Source organism: Heterocephalus glaber, unplaced genomic scaffold (assembly GCF_053883595.1).
Source record: "Heterocephalus glaber isolate CG9 unplaced genomic scaffold, H.glaber_assembly_v1.0 deba00001845, whole genome shotgun sequence".
In the NCBI taxonomy this organism is placed as follows: domain Eukaryota; kingdom Metazoa; phylum Chordata; class Mammalia; order Rodentia; family Bathyergidae; genus Heterocephalus; species Heterocephalus glaber.
In genome coordinates this window covers 426,047-448,083 of record NW_028258494.1, presented here as the reverse complement: position 1 = coordinate 448,083, position 22,037 = coordinate 426,047, and the positions used below count along the sequence as shown (strand labels likewise).

The 22,037-nt window shown below is 36.8% G+C and overlaps 1 protein-coding gene and 1 pseudogene across 1 annotated transcript; one reads left to right on the top strand and one right to left on the bottom strand.

Moving 5' to 3' along the window:
- Positions 1-10,985: 10,985 nt before the first annotated feature.
- Positions 10,986-11,253, top strand: LOC101723037 (apoptosis inducing factor BLCAP-like; annotated as a pseudogene).
- Positions 11,254-13,134: 1,881 nt separating this feature from the next.
- On the bottom strand, positions 13,135-14,076 carry LOC101723389 (olfactory receptor 7E24). The gene has a single exon (XM_004875133.3). The coding sequence runs from the start codon at positions 14,056-14,058 to the stop codon at positions 13,135-13,137; it is 924 nt and encodes a 307-aa protein (XP_004875190.2). The 5' UTR covers positions 14,059-14,076.
- Between the last annotated feature and the right edge of the window lie 7,961 nt (positions 14,077-22,037).

The window sequence follows — 22,037 nt, the reverse complement described above, 5'->3', positions numbered from 1 at the left end:
ATGTTAATAGGTAAAGAAAAAGGCCCAATATTGCTCTCCACCAGAAAAGTGCAAGTCAAAACCTATATATAGTAAGCACCTCACACCTAGTTTTAATCTTTGGCAAGTTGAAACCCAAGTTTTCCAGCACCATTTATTAAAGAGGCTATCTTTCCTCCAGTGAGGGTGTTTGGCACCTTTGTCAAAACTGAGGCAGGTGAGGGTATCTGGAATTGTTTCTTCATCTTCTAATCAGTTCCACTAATCCTTGAGTCTGTTTCTTTGCCAGTACCATGCTGCTTTTATTACAATGGCTTTGTAGTATAGTTGCAATTTGGGGATTGTGATAACCCCTATTGTGTCTTTCTTGCCTAGAATTGCTTTTGCTATTCTAGGCCTGGTCTGGTTCCCAATGTATTTTTGGATTTTTTTCTGAAGGTCTGTGAAGAATGCTGCTGGAATTTCAATTGGGATTGAAATGAATCTATATAGTACTTTTTCGGTTTATAATATGATGACATTTATCATTGTGAATTGTACCTTTACATTATATATTTTGATTCTTACTTTTCCCCATTCCCCTGCCCTCCTTTCAAACCCTCCACCCTATTTTCAGAGACTTTGTTTAAAATTTTTCCTTTACTCATATTATTTCCTTTCCCTTCTTTCCTTTCCCCAACCTCTACTACTTCCCCTTCCCCTTTAGACATTTTCTTGTTTTACATTATCTATTATACATTTTGTTCCTTATTTACACTTTCAGTTTTTCACACCAGAGAAACTATTCTGTGTTTAGACATGTGCATCCATTTAGCTATAAATTTCTCTAGTTTGTCATTCTTTGTGGTAGAGTAATACTCCATTTTATTTTTTAAAAACCCATTATCTTTATCCAGTCTCCATTTGATAGGCAATTGGGCTGTTTCCAAGTTTTAGCTATTACAAATTCTGCTGCCATAAACATGGGTGTTCATATGTTATGAGCTTTTAATTCTTTTGGTCAGATACACAGCAGGAAAATAGCTGGGTCAAAAGAGACCAGTAATCATAATTTTTTGAGGTATCTCCACATTGACACTCACAGTGTTTGCACAAGTCTGTATGCACACCAACAATGGAGAAGGGTTCCTCTTTCTCCACAGCCCCACCAACATTTGTTATTGGTTGATTTCTTGATAGCAGCCATTCTTTCTGGGGTGAGGTGGAATCTCATTCTTGTTTTCATCGGCCTCTCTCCAGTGAAGAGTGATGTTGAGTGTTTTGTTCATATGTGTACTTGCTGCTTTTACAACTTTGTCTGAGAATTGTCTGCTCCTTTCATAAGCCCGTGTTGGAACTGGATCTTTAAATTTGAGGAGTCTGATTTTTTAAGTTCTTTATATTTTCTAGATAGTAGCCCTTTGTTCAATGAACTCCTGGTAAAAATTTTTTCCCACACTGTAGATTGTCTCTTAGCTCTGTTGTTGGTTTTTCTTGAAGTTCAGAAGCTTTTTAATAAGATAAGGTCCCAGTTGTTGATTCTATATGTTAGTTTCTGTGCGAATAACTAGTTTAAATCTTTGGCAAGTTGAAATGCAGCTTTTCCAGCACCATTTATTAAAGAGGATATGTTTCCTCCAGTGAGGGTGTTTGGCTCCTTTGTCAAAGATGAGGTAGCTGAGTGTGTATGAATTTGTTTCTGTATCATCTAATTGGTTCCACTGATCCTCAGGTCTGTTCTTCACCAGTACCATATTGTTTTTATCACAGTGGCTTTGTAGTATAGTGTCAAGTTGGAAATTGTGATAACCCCTACCTTGTCTTTATTGCCTAGAATTGCTTTTGCTATTCTAGGTCTCTTCTGGTCCCAAATTAATTTTTGGATTTTTTTCTCTATATCTGTGAAGTATATTGTTGGGTTTTCAATCAGGTTTGCATTGAATCTATATAGCAGTTTTGGAATTATGGCCATTTTCACTGTATTGGTTCTTCCTATCCAGGAACAAGGGAGAGTTTCCATTTTTTGATATCCTCTTTAATCCATTTTTTCTGAGTGCTGTAGTTTTCAAGGTAGAGGTCTTTTACCTCTTTCATTAGATTGACTCCTAGGTATTTAATTTTTGGATGCTATTCTGAAAGGAATTGTTTCCCCAATTTCTCTCTCAGTGAATCTGTGTGCAAGAAGGCTATTGATTTTTGAGTTTTGACCTTGTATCCAGATACTCTACTGAATTTGGTTATTAAGTCTAGAGGACTTTTGGTGAGGTTCTTGGGGTCTTCTATATACAGTATCATGTCATCTGAAAATAATGACACTTTAACTTCCTTTCCTCTCTTTATTACTTTAATTTCTTTCTCTTGTCTAATTCCTGTTGCTAATGTTTCTAGAACTATATTGAACAGGAGTGTTGATAGTGGACATCTTTGTCTTGTTTCTGATTTTAGCATTCAAGATTTTAGTTTTTGACCATTTAATATGATGTTGGCTGTTGGTTTTTCATAGATAGCCTTTATCAGGTTCAGATAAAGGCCATTTATTCCAATTTTCTGCAGGTTTTTTTTTATCATGAATGGGAGTTGGATTTTTTTCAAATGCTTTTCTGGATCCATTGAGATGATCATATGAATTTTGTCCTTGACTGTTAAAATAGTGTATTACATTTATTGATTTATGTATGTTGAACCATTGCTGCATCCCTGAAATGAATCTGACTTGGTCAGGGTGTATGATCTTCCTGATGATATTCTGTATTCTATTTGCCAGTATCTTATTCAGAATTTTTGCATTTATATTCATTAGGGAGAATGGCACATAGTTCTTTAGTTTGGTTGGGTCTTTCTCCACTTTTGGAATCAAAAGTAGTGCTTGTTTCCAGGAATGAATTTGGAAGAATTGCTTCCCTTTCAATTTCATTAAAGATTTTGAGAAGTAGGGGTATTAACTCTTCCCTACATTTTTTGTAGAATTCAGCAGTGAAGCTGTCAGGACCTTGTTTTTGTTGTTGGTGGTGGTGGTTCTTTTTAAATTATATTTTCAATTTAACTGATTGACTTTGGGGTATTTAGAATTTTTATATCTTCTTCATTCTACTTTGGTAATTCACATGTATCTAGGAATCTGTCCATTTCTTCTATGTTTTCCACTTTATTGGAATAAAGTTTGTCTAAGTTGGTACTGATGATCCTCTGGATTTCTCATGGATCTGTTGTGATTTTACCCTTTTCGTTCCTAATTGCATGGATTTGGGCCTTTTCTTTCCTTTATTTAATAAGTTTGGCTAAAGGTATATCAATTTTGTTTATTCTTTCAAATAGCCAACTTTTTGATTGGTTGATTTTTTTATATTGTTCTCTTAGTCTCAATTGCACTGATTTCTGCTTTGATCTTTATAATTTTCTCCCTTATATAAGCTTTGGGTTTGTCTTGTTCTTCTTTTTCTAGGAGCTTGAGGTTCACCATTAGGTTGTTTATTTGAGCTCACTCTGTTTTTCTAGTATGGGCATTCACTGCTATGAATTTCCCTCATGGAACTTCTTTCCTTATGTCTCATAGATTCCTGTGTGTTGTATTGGCATTGTTATTTAATTGTAGAAGCTGTTTACTTTTTTTCTTTAATTGTCTCTGTGACTGATTGGTTGTTCATTATAGTGTTATTCAATTTCCATGTGTTTGTGAAGTTCTTATGGTTTCTTATGCTATTGATCTCCAATTTAATTGCACTATGGTTTAATAATATACAGAGGATAACTTTAATTCCTCTGCATTACTAAAACATGTTCTATGAGCTAAAATAGGCATGTGGTCTCTTTTGAAGAGTGACCCATATGTAGTTGAAAGGAATGTGTATTCTGATTTTGTGAGGTGGAACACTCTGTAGATATCAATTAAGTCCATTTGTCCAAAATCTTGGTTTGGGTCTAGTATTTCATTGTTGTTTTTTAAAAAATGATCTGTATTTGGGACAGTGGGGTATTGAAGTCCTTCATTACAATTGTATTTGTGGCTATTTTGTTTTTCATATCTGTTAATATTTGTTTTATACATTTGGTTGCCCTAGTTTTTGGTGCATGTATATTTATGATTGTCATCTCTTCCTCTTGGATTCTTGCCTTTACAAAGATGTAGTGAACTTCTTTGTTTCTGCTAATTTGTTTTGATTTGAAATCTACTTCGTCTGAAAATAAGATAGCTACCCTTGCTTTCTTCTGGGTTATTGTCATACGGAGAATTTTTGCCCCCCCCTTTTTCTTTCAGTACATGAATTTATTTTTGAATTAAGTGTCTTTCTTGTATACAGCATATTGTTAGATTTCGATTCTTAATCCATTCTGCCAGTCTATTTTGTTTGATTGATGAATTGAAGCCATTAACATTGATGGTTATAACTGATATGTATTGATTTATCCTTGTCATGATATTTTCCTGTTGTTGGCTCTTTTATTTTTTATTTTCCCCCTTTTCCCTTTAATTTCTTGCCGTCTCTGATGGCTTCATGCTGTTGGACCTCATGGATTTTTGACCTTCATTTTATTTTTCTAGGATATTTTTTAGAATTGTTTGGAGTGCTGTTTTGGTATTCATGAATTTTCTCAGGTGTTCTTTGTCATGGAAGTATCTTATTTTCCCTATGTATTTTGAAAGATCGTTTTGCAGGATACATCAATCTTGGTTGCAGTTTGTTTTGTTTTAGGGCTTGAAATATCTCACTCCAGGCTCTCCTTATCTTGAAGGTTTCTGTTGAAAAGTGTGCTGTGATACTGATTGGCTCTCCTTTGTATGTGATTTGTTTCCTTTCTCTAATTGCTTGTAAGATTTTGTTCTTTTGTTGGGTTTCTGGTATCTTGAATATTATATCTCTGTGTAGATTTTTTTATACTGGCTAGTTGGAGTCCTATATATCTCACTCATCTGTATGTCAAATTCCTTTCCTCTGTTTGGGAAATTTTCTGCCATTACTTCTGTGCACAGATTTTTTTTATGTTACTTGTATTTTTCCTGCTTTTTTGTGGACTCCTATCAGTCTTATGCTATTCTTATTTGCATCATCTAGCAGCTGCTGGATTGATTTCTCATGATCCCTTACTATTTTTAAGAAATCTCTCTTTTCATGGTCACTAACCAAAGTCCTGTCTTCTTTATCTGATGTTGTCTTCAGATTGGCTCATTTGGCTATGAATACTTTCAATGGAGTTTTTAATTTCCTGTATATTTATTTGAATCTGTTTCATGGATTCCATTTCTTTCCTATGTTGGGCATTCATGGCTTCCTTTTTTTTTTCCTATGCTGGGCATTCATGGTTGCCATCATGGTCCTGAGCTCATCTATTTTTTTTTGTTTGTGTTCCAGAGTTTCTAATCATGTCTTTCATTCTGCTTACCAACTCTGTAGTTATCTGGGAAATTATTCTTGTTTTAAAATTTTCTAGATCCTTGTTCACCTGTTTTGTTATGTTCAGGGTGTCCAGGTTGTTGATTATCAGGTTTTTCCACCTTGTTTCCCCCAGAACTTCCCTGTAGTGAGCTGGAATTCTGGATTTGCATCTTGTTTAGGTGTCCTCATCTCTAATTTTGTTGTTGGTGCTATTTTTGGTGTAATTCCTGGGTTGATACCCCAATATTGCTTATTTTGAATATCTTTATTGCTAATATGTAGAACCCTTACAGAATGATTGCCTCTCAGATGGGTCTTCTAGGTATAGCTGGTTTTTAGGTTTTGAGTCTCTAATAACTCTTAAGCAATCTCTTTTTCAGTATACAGGGAAGGACAACTGATTAGATCAATCACAGAACCTTAGCCCAAGTGATACAGTCAGCAAAAACAATAGCATCATGCACAGTTTAGAAAATTACAATTTGTGGTAGATATTAATCTGTCACCTTTAATCACATGAACCAGATCAAAATTGAGGACCAGCCCAAAATATGTTTGTACTAAATAAACCTTTCAAAATAGCAAATTAATCCATTGGGATGAGGACTTAGAAGGAGTTAGGGAGGGAGGGATTGATAGGTAGAAGGTGGGGAAAGTTTAGAAGTGAGGCTAGAGTACACACAAAAACCATAAAAACTTGGGAATCTGTTGAATACAAATGGAAAAGACAGCAAAGGAACAAAGAGAAGAAAACAAACTGACAGCAATAGAGAAGCTGGAAACTGTATTGACCTTCCTATAAGAATAATTACAATCAAGAGAAGGAAAGAGAGAGAGGAAACACCCAAATAGGATAAGAACAAGAACAAAAAGGAAGAGAAATGAAGAACAAGAAGTGTGAGAGAAAAAGAAAAAAAAATATATATATATATATATATTATATAATATAATTTTTTTAAAGTGCTTCCTTCATGGTATGTAGCCAAGGTGGGCAGAAGTGTGAGATCTAAGTCAATTTGTCTCAACAAGCCAGCCATAGTGCACTGAGATTCAGGCTGATTTCTGGGTGAAAGGCCCAAGTTGAGCTCCCTGACCTTCTGTAGAATTTAACTCTGCAAGATTCTACTGCAGGTTCTAGCTGCTCTTTCCCCAAAGCAAGTCAGAGTTTGGATGGGAGGTGCTGATTCCACCAACTTACCAACCATGGTAGTCCAGTGCACCTTTATTTTAGAGTTCTATATCACTTACCCAGTAGACTTAAGTTTTCATCAAGGAGCCTCAGAGAGACCCTTTCTCTGTTGTTCACTTGTGCTCTATCTTCTGGAGCTCATAACAATGGACTTTATGGGCCCAGGTGCCTCTGCAGTGCAGATCCATATTTCAGCATGACCTGTGCAGTGGTCTGGGAACACCTGGCCTTTGCATGATGGTGCCAGGGTGGCAAGACCATTCCTTTGCCTCTGCACAACTGTGCTGGGGCCTGCCCTGTGTTTCTAATCACAGACAAGTTCATGCATGACTTCAGTTTCAAGCTAAAATCCTAGTGCACCTTACATTAAAATGCTGTGCTCCTCACCTTTTTTAAATATTAGTATTTACTTATACCTTGTAGAAGAATTCAAATAATGTACATAGAACAAAAATCTTAGTACCTGGCATACAGTATTGTCTCAATAGCAGTTCATGATATGATTATTGTCATCTTCAACCTCTGTCTCATTGTGTCCTTTGTAATATTTTTGCCATTCTTATGAAATAATATAGGCAAAGCCACTTTTGGCTATTATGGATAAGTCATTTATGGAAAGTAGGGTCAGTGTGGAAAGAAAGCAAAATTTTAGTTGAGATTTTCATGAACTCCAAAATAACCACTTATATAAACCTCACATTGCTTAGTGCTGAAATTTAGCACATTGTCTTCCACACATGTAACTTGCTGAATGGAATGCTTGTTCTGATGAAGAGAAAATGTTTCTGTTGGAACTCTGTTTATCTGTCATCTATATTAGCTTATGATGCATCAGTTCTGGGGCAGGACCAGGGAATGTGCATCCAATGTCCCTGCATGCTGCTCAAAAAAGGCTCAGACTCCATCCTCAGTGCTGATACAAATGTAGTCTCTGAAAGGAGTCTCTTGATGTAGACAACCATAGCAGGAGGAGATCCCGTTTTGGTGCCCAGTGGATTGGAGTATTCAAACTGAAGGACCAGAGGCAGCAGGTGATGATGGATTGACATTTTGACCTTGGAGGATCCATTCACACAGCTTTTATAAGCCATGTTTGTTGATATTATTCAATTTCATTTTCATTGGAATGAAATATACATAACAGAAGCCTAACAATTTTGTTTAATTTTTTTTAATAGTACATGCTTGCAGTACATAATTATGACATTCTTTGTGGGGAGGTATTATGTGTAAATAACTTACTTTAATTCTTTTTTAATCCCCTTGAGTTATTCTCCTCTCCACCTCCATCTCTGTATTCCCTTTCCCTTCGGAAAAGATCTATCCCCCTATTTCCTATTATCTATATTTTATTTCGCTCTTTATTTATATTTTGTGTTTTTTTCCATAAAAGAAAGCATGCAATAAATTTGTGCCTCTAATTTTTTTGCTTAATGTTAAGGTCTCAAGGTGGAGCTGGGAGTCCAAAAGTCTAAGTAAAACTAATGCCCAAACTAAGAAGACACGAGAGAGGGCTCATGATGACTAAATGCAAGGGTGTCAGATGGCCCAAAACTGGTCATGGACTTCATAATCAGGCACATATTGTCTGCACACACAAAAAATAATTTAAAAGACATCATTATTAAGGATTCTGCACAGGAGATACCTCTACTGAAAGTTTGGATGTTTATAGTAATTTTAAGTATTGTGGTAGAGTTAAGTAGATATTTGACAAAGACAGATTTGAGAGGAAGAAGGATATGTAGATGTTGAAGTGGGAGTCAAAGCTGATAGCTAGGATAATGAGGTTTCCCAGTACCCTGAATTGGTACAGGGCTAGGAACAGTTTAAAGAGGATGGATCTCCTTAAAAATGAGTGACATGAAATTCTGAAACATATGTTTTATTTTGTGCTTTGATGTTACTTGTACACCTTTTGAAAAAGAAAAAAGTTTGACTAACTTTCCAAAACAAACCACACCATTATGTAATGTTAATATGCACAAATAAAATATAATAAATTCTGTATAAATAAGAGATTAGAAAAATGACACAAATAAGAAGTCACTTAACACTCTTTATATTTTGAATCCAAATATTCACAAGTAAAGTATATAGACTAAAGGTCCATATACCATCAACTATATTTCAGTTGTGTCAAGTGCATTCTTCCTAGAAATCTTTCAATATTGGCTTTGGAGTTATCAAACTCTTTACACATCTGCAGTGGAGAAACTTCATTGAATGATTAAATGCTGAAGAACATTAGCAATAACAAGTCCATTATCACAGTAAACTATATCTCACTCTTGAAACACAAAAGAGAATGTGAAATATTTCTTTCTTTAAAAATAAAGTGCTTCTTATTACAAGAAATTAGAAGCAGTGAAAGATCTCTTCTTGCAAGAAAACCATACAAATTTCTTTAACTTCAAATATTTTTAATATTCAATAGGAACCAGGACTGCTTTTTGTGTACAAGCAATAAAGTTGATTATTTATTGTAAAAAATTTTGTTATTAGGGTTACCTCCAGGAATTTCCCAACCTTTTTTGGTTTTTCTGATTTCCTTTCTTTGTAGGTATAATTGCTCACCCAAATGTTTCTTTAGCTTTTAAAATATATTGATGTTATAATTGCTATGTTTTAGATGTAAAATTTTCCCCTACATGTCTCATGTGTGTGGAAGGTGATTGAATCACTGTGGCATTATAGGTGACTTTGTGTCAGAAGGTGGGGCCTGGCTGGAGGCTACTCACTGGGGTGTTACTTGCAAGGGTGTGTTCTTGTCCTTGGCTCCTCTCTTTGCCTCCTGACTACCATGGGTCAAGTACTTTTTCCTTTGCCGGGCACTTCTTCTATCTTGTTTCTGCCTTGGAGCCAGCAAGTTAAGGACTGAAACTAGGTAAAAATAAATCTTTCCTCCTTTAAATTGTGGATTCTGAGTAGTGTTTCCAGTGATGGAAAAGTAACTAAGACAATAACTCTTCTCCTAGACCTTCATGGACTCAAAATTTTAATAAACATCTTTTAGTAAAATACACAATCTTATGTGACACCACTGACCACAATATGGTACAATGCACACTGAAACTTTCCATATTAAAGATAATGAAATTTTGAAAAACACCTTTGCAATATTTTGTTTTATACAAGTTTTTTGCATAAACTTCAGTGAATTTCAGTACAATATCTGGTGACAATGTGTGCTTTTTAAATTTTGTTCCTCATTCTGTATTCTATGGTGACCTGTTGAAACTGTTTCAGCTTTTTTTTTATTCGTACATATTTATGGTGCATAATGAATACATTCATTATTTTTCTAATAATATTTCTATTTAAAGTTAAAGTCTTTACCATGAGGGAGAGATATAAAGCTCAGGTTTTTGCCCCAACATTTTCATCACTAGTTAACAAATTTTCCCTTCCTTATTTCTTGATACACAAATGAAATTGTCACACTTCACCCACATGAAGGATATTCAGTTCCATTATTTTGTTAGTTCTCATTATGATTTAATTGGAAGACATTGCAAAAGATGAAGATATTTAGAAAAATGGCACGGTGGTTAGCAACAACAAAGTAGCCTCTCTAAGATACAGAATCCAGACATTGGAAAATAACAACTTAGGGAAGAAAAGAAGAAGGGAGGTGGATCCCTGAGACCCAGGAAGGAACTGACAGGAAAATTGGAGCCCTCAGAGAAATTGAGAAAACAGACCACAGTGTGTTAAAAGGAAGGGGAAATCTACTTTCTTCCTGCCTTTCTGCCTTGTTTGTGGCTCACAAAAAAGGAGGACAGAATCACAAGAAAGAAGACATAGTGAAAGTGAGGGACTCCAGAGGCCTTCAGAGAGAAATGCAGCTGTGGAAAGACTAGCAGATGCTGTCTGCTGCAAGAGCTGGTGAGTGACCCCAGTCCATGTGCTTGGATTCCCCTCCAGAGAGTGGGCGGACACCATTCCAAGGAGGGGTGAACTAAACCTGAGACACACAGCAGCTGCTGGTTGACTTCATCACAGTGCTTACCATGTTAAGCTCCCACAGTGACTGGGTGAGGGACAGCCACAGAGATATCTGTGGTCAGGGAGCTGCAAAAGACCCCTTGAAGGGCTTAAACTAAAGGACCCAGGTTCCACCCCCAAAGCCAGAGTCTTTGGATTTGAAAGTGGGAAAATTAGCATCTCCACTCTAACCCTAATCTCAAGTGTACTATTCACTTAGGAAAATTCTTTTGTTAAAAATAAATTCCTCAGGTTTGGCAGCAGCAATGGCAGCAGTGGTAGCAGCACCATGACAGGACTGGCAGAATCATCACTGCCTTAGTGAGCACAGGCTGACAGTCAGAGAGAAGGGTGGTGCAGCTCCTGGAAAGAGAGTTGAAGAAAACAGAAGGCAGGCACCTCAGCCCACTGACTCCCAATAGGTCAGTCCCTATAGTGATGCTCTGTAGGCTGGGTAAAGGCCTTCCCCAGCAGAGGTCATGTATTGCCTCTAGTGGCCATTACCTGCCCTCCCATCCCCAAGCCTCTCAACCCTGCCCTGTGGTCCAGCCACTCTATGCTCATGGACTGAACTTGCTCAAGTTTGTCCTGGAAGAGAAGCCTTGCACAATCTATGCCTTGGTTTTCCTTGAAGCCCTGTTCACCATTTGTCTTTGCTGCTGGGTAAACTGTTTCCCCTACCACTGCATGGATTCCTATCTTCCAAGTCTGGCATATGATTCTGGTGTTGTAGGTACCAAATGGTAGTCTGTTAGCTTTTGAAGGAAGCATTAGTTGGGAGAAGAACAATGACATAGGTCATGTAGCACTGGAGTTTCAAATCCCACAGCCCTGTGGGTATCACATTCCTGATGGTGGTGTCTTTTTGGCCTGTGATGTTTTATCTTTATAATGTGAATAATGTCACTGGCTGGTGCTTTCCTTGTAGAGTCCTGTACTCATGGGTGATCTTGTGGTTTTATGTGTTCTGTCCCCATCTGGGTACCCGTGGGCAGGACGGGCAGCCCCTTGCCTCTTAACTGTGAAGAGTCTAACCCTATCCTGGTCAACAACCCTGGCTTGGCCTTGGCAGATAAAATACCAGTCTCATTGTCACCTCTGTGAGTCTTCCTTTTCAGAATCTCCCTCTTTCCCAGAAAGTTATTGATTCTTCAGTCTTTCTCCTTTTTTCCCTTTATTTTCCTTCTACTCATTTTCATTTTGGGGGAGCACCTGTGCATGACAGGGCCCATTTTTGCCCTTATCTCAAAGTTAAAGAGATTGCTGATGCCCAAAAGCCTTGCTTTTTCATCCTTCTTCCCTGTTCAGCAGGCTAGGTACATTGTCCACAAGCTTTCAGTATTTTCTCTGCTTCATTTTTAAAAGAAGCATCAAATAGTTGTTGCCCTTTCACCTGGGTGTCTATGCTCATGCTTTCCAGCCCAAATTATTTTTCTTTACCCTTTCTCTGGCTTTTCTCAGCCATCTGTAGAGGGGGACCTCCTTGTGTTTCTTTTCAGTTTTCTGCAGGATGGATGTATGATGTGTTCATATAGATCTAGCAGTTCTCAGCCAAGTGAATGGAAAATGTGCCTTGTATGTATGTTTGTGTGAGTGTGTGTATGAATATGTATATACAATCCCTTTTTTTGATACAAGTTCTGTGTAGTTCAGGCAGGCCTTGAACTCACTATGGAGCCCGGGTTGACCTTGAACTTGAAGTGATCCTCCTGCCTCAGCATCCAGAGTGTTGGTATTACAGGCATGTAGCACCACCTCCATCCATGTGTACATATTCCTATTAAAGAAGCTTTATAGAACATGTTACAGTTTGGGGGTCTAGCAGTAGCTAGCTATAGTAGCTCCCACTGCAGTTTTTATTTAGCATGAGGATTGCAGTTTCACCAGCATTGGGCTCCAATGTGGTTCAGAAAAGGCACAGGGAGTGGAGACTGTACCTTGGGAAGAATACACAAGAAGACTTTGTGACTCCCATTTGGTTTTTTTCTCTCTGCACTTCTGTAACAAGTGTTGGCAAGCAAGACTTTCTCCTGACCCCACCCACTGGGGATCAGCATAATTGTCCTTCCAGTCAGAACCATCCCTCTGTCCTGCCTGAGGAGGAAGGAGGCAGGCCATGCAGAGGACAGAATGGGAGGCATCCACTCAGGGAATTTGAGTGCAAGGCCACACTTGGGAAATATTTTCACTGCTGTTGTAGAGCATTTATTTCTAGTGTATTCATTGCACAGCTGTTGGAAATGTTTAATAAAGCTTTATAAACTTTTACAAAATCTTCATTTTATTAGTTCAATTTTTCATTGTGCTGAGATACATATAACTAAATATACCACTTTAAAATAAAACCTGGTCACACTAAATCCACCATTATTTTTGTGCAACCATCACTCTTATTCATCTATAGAAAATTCCACAACTTCCCAAATGAATTTTGCACTGATATTAAAACCATAAAATTCACCATCCCCTAAATCAGCCACAATTCTTCTATGAACATTATATAAATTTGAAGACATCAAACTTTAATATAATAAAGCAGGCAATATTTACATTGACTTTTGTGTGTTCAGTTCAGTTACATTTCTCAAGCTACATTCCAAATTGACCCAAAACATCCAAAGATTAGATTCACCAACTGCGGAGCTTCCTTAAGGTGCTGCTAATGTCCCTGTTCCTCAGGCTGTAGATGAAGGGATTCAGCATAGGGGTGACCATAGTGTACATCAGTGAGGCCACCATGCCCTTACAGGGAGAATATGACACAGATGAACCAAGGTATACTCCAATGCTGGTTCCATAAAATAAGCAAACCACTAACACATGAGAACTACAAGTAGAAAAGGCTTTGTACCTCCCTCCTGATGAAGGGATTTTGAGAATGGAGGAAACAATTTTATAGTAAGAGAAAAAGATCAGTGACATAGGAATAAAGCCAAACATGGCTCCAACAAAATATGTGACCATGGTTTTTAATAAGGTATCATAACATGAAAGGTTAAAAACTTGAGAAGGATGACAGAAGAAATTAGCTATTTCCACATCTTTAAAGCAGGTAAATTGCAAGGCTACTAAATCATGTAGCTGGGAGTCTAACAGGCTAACAAAGACAGAGAGCAGAAGTAGTAAGATACAGAAGCGAGGGTTCATAATGGCTGCATAGTGCAGGGGGTGGCAGATGGCCACAAACCGGTCATAGGCCATCATAGTCAGGAGCATGTCATCCATACTTGCAAAAAGGAGAAAAAGAGACATTTGGGCAAGGCAGCCCACATAAGCGATGACTCTGCTTTGAGTTACAATGTCCACAGTCATCTTTGGGACTGTGGTAGAGGTGAAACAGATGTCAACAATGGACAGGTTGGAGAGGAAGAAGTACATGGGGGTGTGGAGGTGGGAGTCAGAGCTGATGGCCAGGATGATGAGCAGGTTCCCAAACACTGTGACCAGGTACATGGACAGGAACAGTCCAAAGAGGATGGGCTGTAGGTTTGGATCTTCTGAGAGGCCCAGGAGATGGAATTCTAAGATGTATGTTAGATTATGTGTTTCCATAGTGCTTGAACACCTTTTCAAAAATTTATTGAGAAAATGAAATGAATAATCAGTGCAGAAGACTTTATATGTTGGGAAGCAAGTATTCCCATCCAAAATATTCCCACATGAAGTCCTTAAACATAGCATATCATATCACAATCCATTGTGATGAACCCAATCCTCCAGAGCTCTTCAATTATCAGGCTTTTTGTTCCCCTATATCGTTCTGTGCACTCCTAATTTACAGAGATTGTAGAGGCAATGTTAGAACATTAGAGTTTAGAACTCTATGACTGCAAGAATATACAGCCAACTCTTTTTTAAAAAAGAATATATGATTCTATTGGAAAAAAGTTAAGAAGCATTTAATATAGCTTATTTTATTTTCAGAAAATGTTACAAATTCCCTTGACTTATGGTGCCTATAGTTAGTTTAATATCTAGGACTGCATTACATGAACATTAAATTAGTTAATTGTTCATAATTAAAATATGTATTGTTGAGTCAGTTATCTCCCGGGAATTTTTCCTAATTTGAGGGGTTTTCTTATTTCCATCTTTCAAAGATATAAGTGCTCATACAGCTTTTGTTATGTGTAAATTATTTAATATGTAACTCTTATATTTGTCTAAAGATTGTATAAATTTATATAAAGAAAGTTCAAATACATGCACATAATCTGAGGACATAATAACAAGGAATGGTGCCTTAATGCATACTGTAACTGCCAAAGATTAAAAAATAATAAAGGATAAGAAGGACTGGCATTTTGCATTTTACATTTTATACAGGTTTATTTTAATAACTCCAAACAATGACACTAAAATATCACTATGTAAGACAGCCATTTGGTCTTCTCCTTGACTCTATTTTCTTTAGTAGCATACATCATTGTTTTTATGATACTAAACCCTCTATGTCCAGTGAAAAATATGCAGAATCAGGAAAGTCCCAATGCCCTGGCTGATTTCAAGCCCTGTTAATTCTAATTGACAAATTTTTCACATCAGTATTTTCTGGTACATGATTAGTATTTTTCTCATTTTAGCTACTAAAATTCAAACACTGTTTTTTCAGGCCATGCTACAGTTTATTTGGGAAAAATACAAAGTAGAAGTACATGAAATAATATTAACACACCTGAAAACTCATGTACAAAAGAAAAAGTATATTTGAGCAGTGGATTTAGCTCAGTGGTTCTGGCTCCTGCCTTGCAAGTGCAAGGTCCCAAGTTCAATCCCCAGTACCAAAAAAAAAAAAAAAAAAAAAAAAGAAAGAAAGAAAAAGCATATGAAATGTTGTAAACACACCTATAAATAACATAATTCCTCCTAATCTGTAAAATGAATATAACAATTACCTAACTTAATTGTTTGCCATATAAAAATAATTTATATCACTTGAAATTATAATCTACTTATAGATAGATAGATATTTTTATATATCCAGACACTCTAGACTCAGATCAATAAATTCAATCACATTATCACTATTTTTGAGTTTTTTGGTTTCTTTCTTATATTGAGTTGAGAGCCACTCTCAGTATATTTCTTTGCATCCATAAAATGTTCCATTAATATTACCTCTCCACATATTAGCCTATAAATGTTTAATTATGTTTGTATCACATCTAATATTTTAGAGCCTGAATCATTAACCTATGAAATTTGAAGTGTTTGTGTCCCTCTATAATTCCTTTCTCTTGGAAACATGTTGTCAAAGGAATCTGTTGTAAATTTCATGCATCAATTTTCCTGTTAAATTTTTCAGGTGATAATTGATTTATGAATCCACAGTTTTCTTAAAAACTTAAGTTGTGTACAACACAAATCTATTTTCCTTGAAATAGAGTTGGCTACATATACAAGTGCCTATGTTTCCTTTAATACAAACCATTACCTGGAGACCTTTCATTTAACATCTGTTTATTATTATTATTGTCTTAAAATTATTTTGCCTTTCTCCTTGTTATGCAAGTGAAAACCTAGTAAAATATATGGTGTGAGATACTTCTGTGATTTCTAATAAATATTATGTGTAACATTTTACAAGTTTCCCCTACCAAAAGTCAGTCATGATCACTTTCATCCCTTTATTCTTGAGAAAAGCCTTCAAAATATTCCATGCAGTCTGTCCAGTAGTGATTTCTTTATGATAAGACTCAAAGAAATTTAATCAACTTATTGGAAAAATATTTAAATTTTGCTCCACTGGAGGATACTATTTCTTGCGAAAGGAGTTGGGAAATAAACTTTAATCCTGTGTCACTGATCTGCTGCCATATGCAGATATGTGCAAATCTCTCTTCTTCTCTGTTCTCATACTGCTTGGTGAAAATAAGGAGAATAACCTGCATCTCCAGAATGTGGCAACAAGACAAAGTTTGGAACTTTTAAGTATGCAGTCATTGTGAATTTTTGTTTATAAAATAAAGAATTTTAAAATAAGAATTTTTAAAATAAAGAATCCTACAAGTAGGAAGATCATTTTTGTTTTGGTTTGGAATAGTTTCTTTGATGTATTCACTCACAATTTTTCAGTAATTCCTAGGTCTTCTTTGGTTACATAAAAGTGTAAGTAGCACATATTTTATTTCTAGCTTTGCTTTATGTATGTAACTTTATTTTTCTATTTGAAAAGTCAGTCGACTTACTAAATGATAAGTGATTAGACTCACTTTAACTTTTTTTTTTTTTTTGGTTAAGTGAAATAAACAGGACACACATGTAAATACTGAATAGTTTCTCTAGTGTGAGAAACTGAAAGTGTAAGTAAGGAAGATTATTGAGAAGCACAGTAAACGATTCATATGGCTCTGGAGCCTGGAATGATATGATGCTATAGACTTCATCTCAGCCAGAGGCATATGCTCACCTGCTCAGTACTATTTGTTTTTTAACTCACAAATATCTTTGTCATGTTTTTGAGTAATGGATATATCCATTATACAATATAATGAATGATAGGGCCCATGTGTGGATGTTGCAGACACAGACCAAAGATACTTTATCTTGTTCCTTTATCTATGAGATATCCTAGAAAGGAATAGGCATGCAGGCAGGAACTCACCAAGCATGTTTATGTCATGCTGAGTAAAGTCTTTTGTTGTGACTCAAGGAGGAGTCCACTCTGTTTAGCAAGTTTATATTTTGAAGTCTCCTTTGTGTTGAACAAGGTGTGGGCTCTGGGAAGTCAGATGTAAAGGACAGCAAATCATTCCGCTCTGAATATACACACATAATTATAATCACAAATAAAATGACCTGCTGCAAATAAAGGAAAAGAATAATTTCAAGTCACAGGACATAATGAGTATGAAGTTTATGCTTATCATTCGTAGTAATGAAAACTAAACTTTATTTTGAATTGATGTTAGACATATTTATACCATTGGATATATATATATATATGCATACAAATATATAAATCTATAAATATTTTTTTCTTAATGACATTATTGCAATTAGAAACTACCATTAAATAAAATGCTGCCTCGGATGTATTAAAAATTTCCCCTGCATTGAGAAATATATATAAGGTTAAAAGGATGAAATATTAAATTGACCAATGCTGCCCAATGTATTAAAATTTTTCATTGTTTCCCAGTTCACAGAAATATTTAAGCAAAAGCTCAGTAATCTGAACCACAATTGCATTTGAGGTACATTTTTAACTTTCTCATTTCTTAAGTAGAAATGAAATCAAGAAGACATAGCCCCATTCGAGACTGGGTGAAATAATTGCACGCATGGAGAACGATGTGAGAAGCTGCAAGAATATCTTGCACTGGTAGCAGATGAGAAATCTGCATTGAATTATGAAGCACATACTCTTTCTGAGATCTTTGTCGGTGACCCACATCTGCTTTTCCTATGTTGGATACAACTGGTGTCTTCCACTGCTGTGCTCTGTAACTTGTCAGAAACCCTCAAAAGTGAAGAAGGGGTGTCTTACTGGAGTGACAGGGAAGTGAAATGGCCTCTTGTGTCATGAAAGTGACAAACTGCCAGGATTAATCCTTCTTTGATGCCCCATGTCTGCAATCTGACAGCCCTATTAAAATGTGGCTTAACATTTTTCTACCTAACAGCCTGCTGCAGATTTCATTAAAATAACAGATTCTTTTATTTAGTATTAGGAATAAAAATGCAGGCACTTATAAATATAGAAAGACAAAATCAATGAAATGAAACAAGCAGCAGAGAAGTCATTGCTCAGTGCCTGGAATACAGGAAGCTCTCAGAAGCAATTCTTGATGCTCTGCTCACTGACCTCCTCTTCTACATCCTTACCATCATGTTCACCATCCTTTTGGAGTGCTTAGGAGACAGTGCAGAAGAACACAATTTTTTTCGTGCTAAGAGTGAGACACCAGTGAGAAATAGAGATGATTTGTATAGAAGGAAATGTTGAAATAACAATTCTGTTTTCTCTCTGAAACCAAAAACATACAATTTCTATTCCTCATAACAAATATTTTTCATAATTGCACCTTGCCATCTGGCTAGTCAGACTGTAATATTTGTTTTTATGGTGAGGAAACCTTACTTAAAGGATGGTTACTATATGCATAGGTCCCTTTGCACTTACTGGGTGATGGTGTTTTTCTTCTAGGTCATAGTCAAGAGGAGAGACCCAAAGGCCCTCTTATGCCTTCTCTTTCATGAAGCCCCAGACTCTGTCCTCAGGATCAAAATTAATGCAAAGTCAGATAGGAGTTTGCTGGTGTAGACAACCATGGAGCCTGGGACACAGATGTGAAGGTCACTGACTGGAGTCATCAAACAATGGCTTGGGGGTGCAAGGTGAATATTGACAACTCTATGACTTGGGAGGTTCAATGCACAGAGCTCATAATTAGCCAAATTGGTCTATGGCACCCCAGGCTCTAAGGACTTCCTAACACTAAAAGAAGAGAGACAAAAGGAAAATAATTTTTCACACAACAAATTTGTACACACAATTGTACACACAACAAAAAATTTACACTTTCAACTACATTATTACACATTTCAATGGCCCTAACTACATCCACTTTGTTTTAAAACACTCAACATCATATTACTCTGGATCTTTTCATTTTCAAAACTGAAAATGTATACTCCATTTAAAAATTCTGTTTTTCTGACCAGCATTACAGTGTAATACATTATGAGAAATTAAAGCTTTGAAAGTACAATACTAATATGACCAATGAGGCTGGAATTACAAGTCTACCTGTTTGTTTTCTTTTTCTAATTATACTCAACAGGATGTCACAAGTCCTGAGATTACACTGTGCTACTGTGGGGTCTTCCTAGGCTACTTATAATGACACTGGTCATGATGATGTAGATACAGGGATTCAGCACAGGGGAGACTATAGTGTCCATCACTGAGGCTTCTGCACTGTTTCTAGGTAAACTTGATTGCGCTGGGTCAACATACACTCCAAAGTTTATTCCATAAAGTAAGCAAGCATTATTTGACAGTTGGGATCCATGAGTAAGGAAAGCTTAATACTAGCCAACTTGGTGATGGCATTTTTAGAGTGAAGATATAATTTTATAGCAAGATAAAATGATCCATAAGACTGGGGAGAAAGAACATGATTTCAAGAATAAAGTTCACTATGTTGCTGGGGAAATTGTCAAAGAGGCAACATTAAGGATGTGGGCTGGACTCTGTAAAAAATTAAGAATTTTCCAATCCTTGAAGAAGGTAAGATATATGACAAGAAAATTATACAGATGGGATTTCAAATGGATAAGGAAAATAAAAATAACAATTAAAGATCCACCAATCAGGGCTTGGGATGGCTGAGTAAATAAGCAGAGCTTGACAAACACAAAGTCCTTGCCACAAGAAAAGAACTGGAGCTCAGCCCCCTACAGGTGTGATAAGACAAAGCATTTCAATTTTTGAACTAAGCTCATCAGTCAAATTCTGACTAGTGTATGAATTAATACCAGAAAATATTTCAAAGCAGTAATTCTCACCCATAGTGTAAGTGAGGACCACCATGAAATTTATTAATATCTAGATTTAAAGGCATCAAATAAAAACACCAATGATAATTCCTTACAGAATTAGAGAAAACAATCCAAAAACTTACATAGACTGTGAAGAGGCTCAGAATAGCCAAAGCAATTCTGAACAACAAAAGTAAAGCAGGAGGCATCACAATCCTGGACTTTAAGTCATGCTACATAGCGGTAGTGATGAAAACAGCATGGTATTAATACAAAAGCAGACCATAAGTATCATTGGAACAGAGTAGAATACACAGAAAGAATCCCAGGCACATTCAGCTGCCCAGTCTTTGACAAAAGAGCAAAAAACATACCCTGAAAAACACAGAGACTCCTTAAGACATGGTGGAGGGTACATGGTTTAGCCACATGTGGAAGAATATTCTACCAAATTACTCATTGTGTATAAAATAAAAGTGGATCAAAGACCTTGGTACAAACACAGAAACATTTAATCTTTGGATTATATAATTTGAAAAACACTTGAAGACATAAGCATCACCAAAATTTTTGCAAAAACAAAACAAAACAAACCTAAAGAAATCAACTCAACAACCTACACATGGAATTATGTCAAATTAAAGAAGCTTCTTGATCCCACCACTCCCAGCCCAGAGGAAGGGGCTTCCAGGATGCCCTCCATCCCACCAGACCTGGCACAGAGGAAGGGGCTTCTGAGCCACCATCCCACTGCTCCCAGCTCAGATGAAGTGGCTTCTGAGCTGCTGTCCATCCTGCCACTCCTGGCTCAGAAGTAGGGGTTTTCTGGGCCACCATCCAGCCCAACATTTCATGCCTAGAGGAAGGGGCTTCTGAGAAGTTGAACCACAGCTCCTGGCCCAGAGGAAGGGGCTTCTGGGCCACTGTCCATCCCACTGCTCCCAGCCAAGAGGAAGGGGCTTCCAGGCAGCAGTCCATCTGACCACTCCTGGGCCAAAGGAAGGAGGTTCAAGGCTGCCTTCCATTCCACCTCTCCCAGCTCAGAGGAGGTGAGCTGAGCAGGTGCCAACAGCACTGCCCCTCCACCCAGGGATTGAAATGAGAAGTCACTGAAACAAGTTTCCAAACAAGACTTCCAGATCACCTACAGCAACCCCAAAGGGAAATGAGATAGAAAGCTCTGATACTCAGACACCTGGACTCCCTGAACTGGCAACAAAAGAGGATCTGGAAAAAATGAAATTAGAAATAATTTCTCAGATAACACCAGAGATTGTGCTCATAGTGCAAGACATGATTAATAAATCTAGAGAGGAGCTGAGGAACATGATGGAATCCCAACATAGGAAACAAATTGAATCCATAAAACAGATGCAAATAGATTTTCGGAGATCAAAAACTACATTGAAAGTCTACACAGCAGAATGAGCAAATGTGAGGGCAGAATTTCAGATACAGAAGATGAGGTTGGAATTAGTGACCAAGAAAAGAAAAATTGCTTCAAAATTATAAGGGACCGTGAGAAATCAATCCAGCAGCTGCTAGATGATACAAAGAAGAATGACATACAACTGATTGGAGTCAAAGAAGAAAGAGAAGAGACTGCAGATGACATAAAATCTGTTCACAGAAGTAATGGTAGAAAACTTCCCAAGCAGGGGAATATAACTTGACATACAGATAAGTGAGGTATACAGGACTCCAAATAGCCTTAATCAAAAATGATTTACACGGAAGCATATAATTGTTAAAATATTAGAAACTCAACAGAAGAACAAAGTTCGACAAGCTGTTAGAGAAAAGAAACAAATCACATACAAAGGAAAGCCCATCAGAATCACAGCAGACTTCTCAATACAAACCATCAAGGCAAGAAGAGCTTGGAGTGACGTATTCCAAGCCCTAAAAGAAAACAGCCTCCGATCCAGATTGGAGTACCCTGCAAAACTATTTTTCAAATTTCATGGAGAAATAAGATACTTTCTTGACAAAGGGCACCTTAGGAAATTCATGAATACCAAACCAGTACTACAAAAAATTTTAGG

Coding starts and splice junctions, on each gene's coding strand:
- LOC101723389 (XM_004875133.3), bottom strand. CDS start 14,058: ATGGAAACACATAATCTAACATACATCTTAGAATTCCATCTCCTGGGC.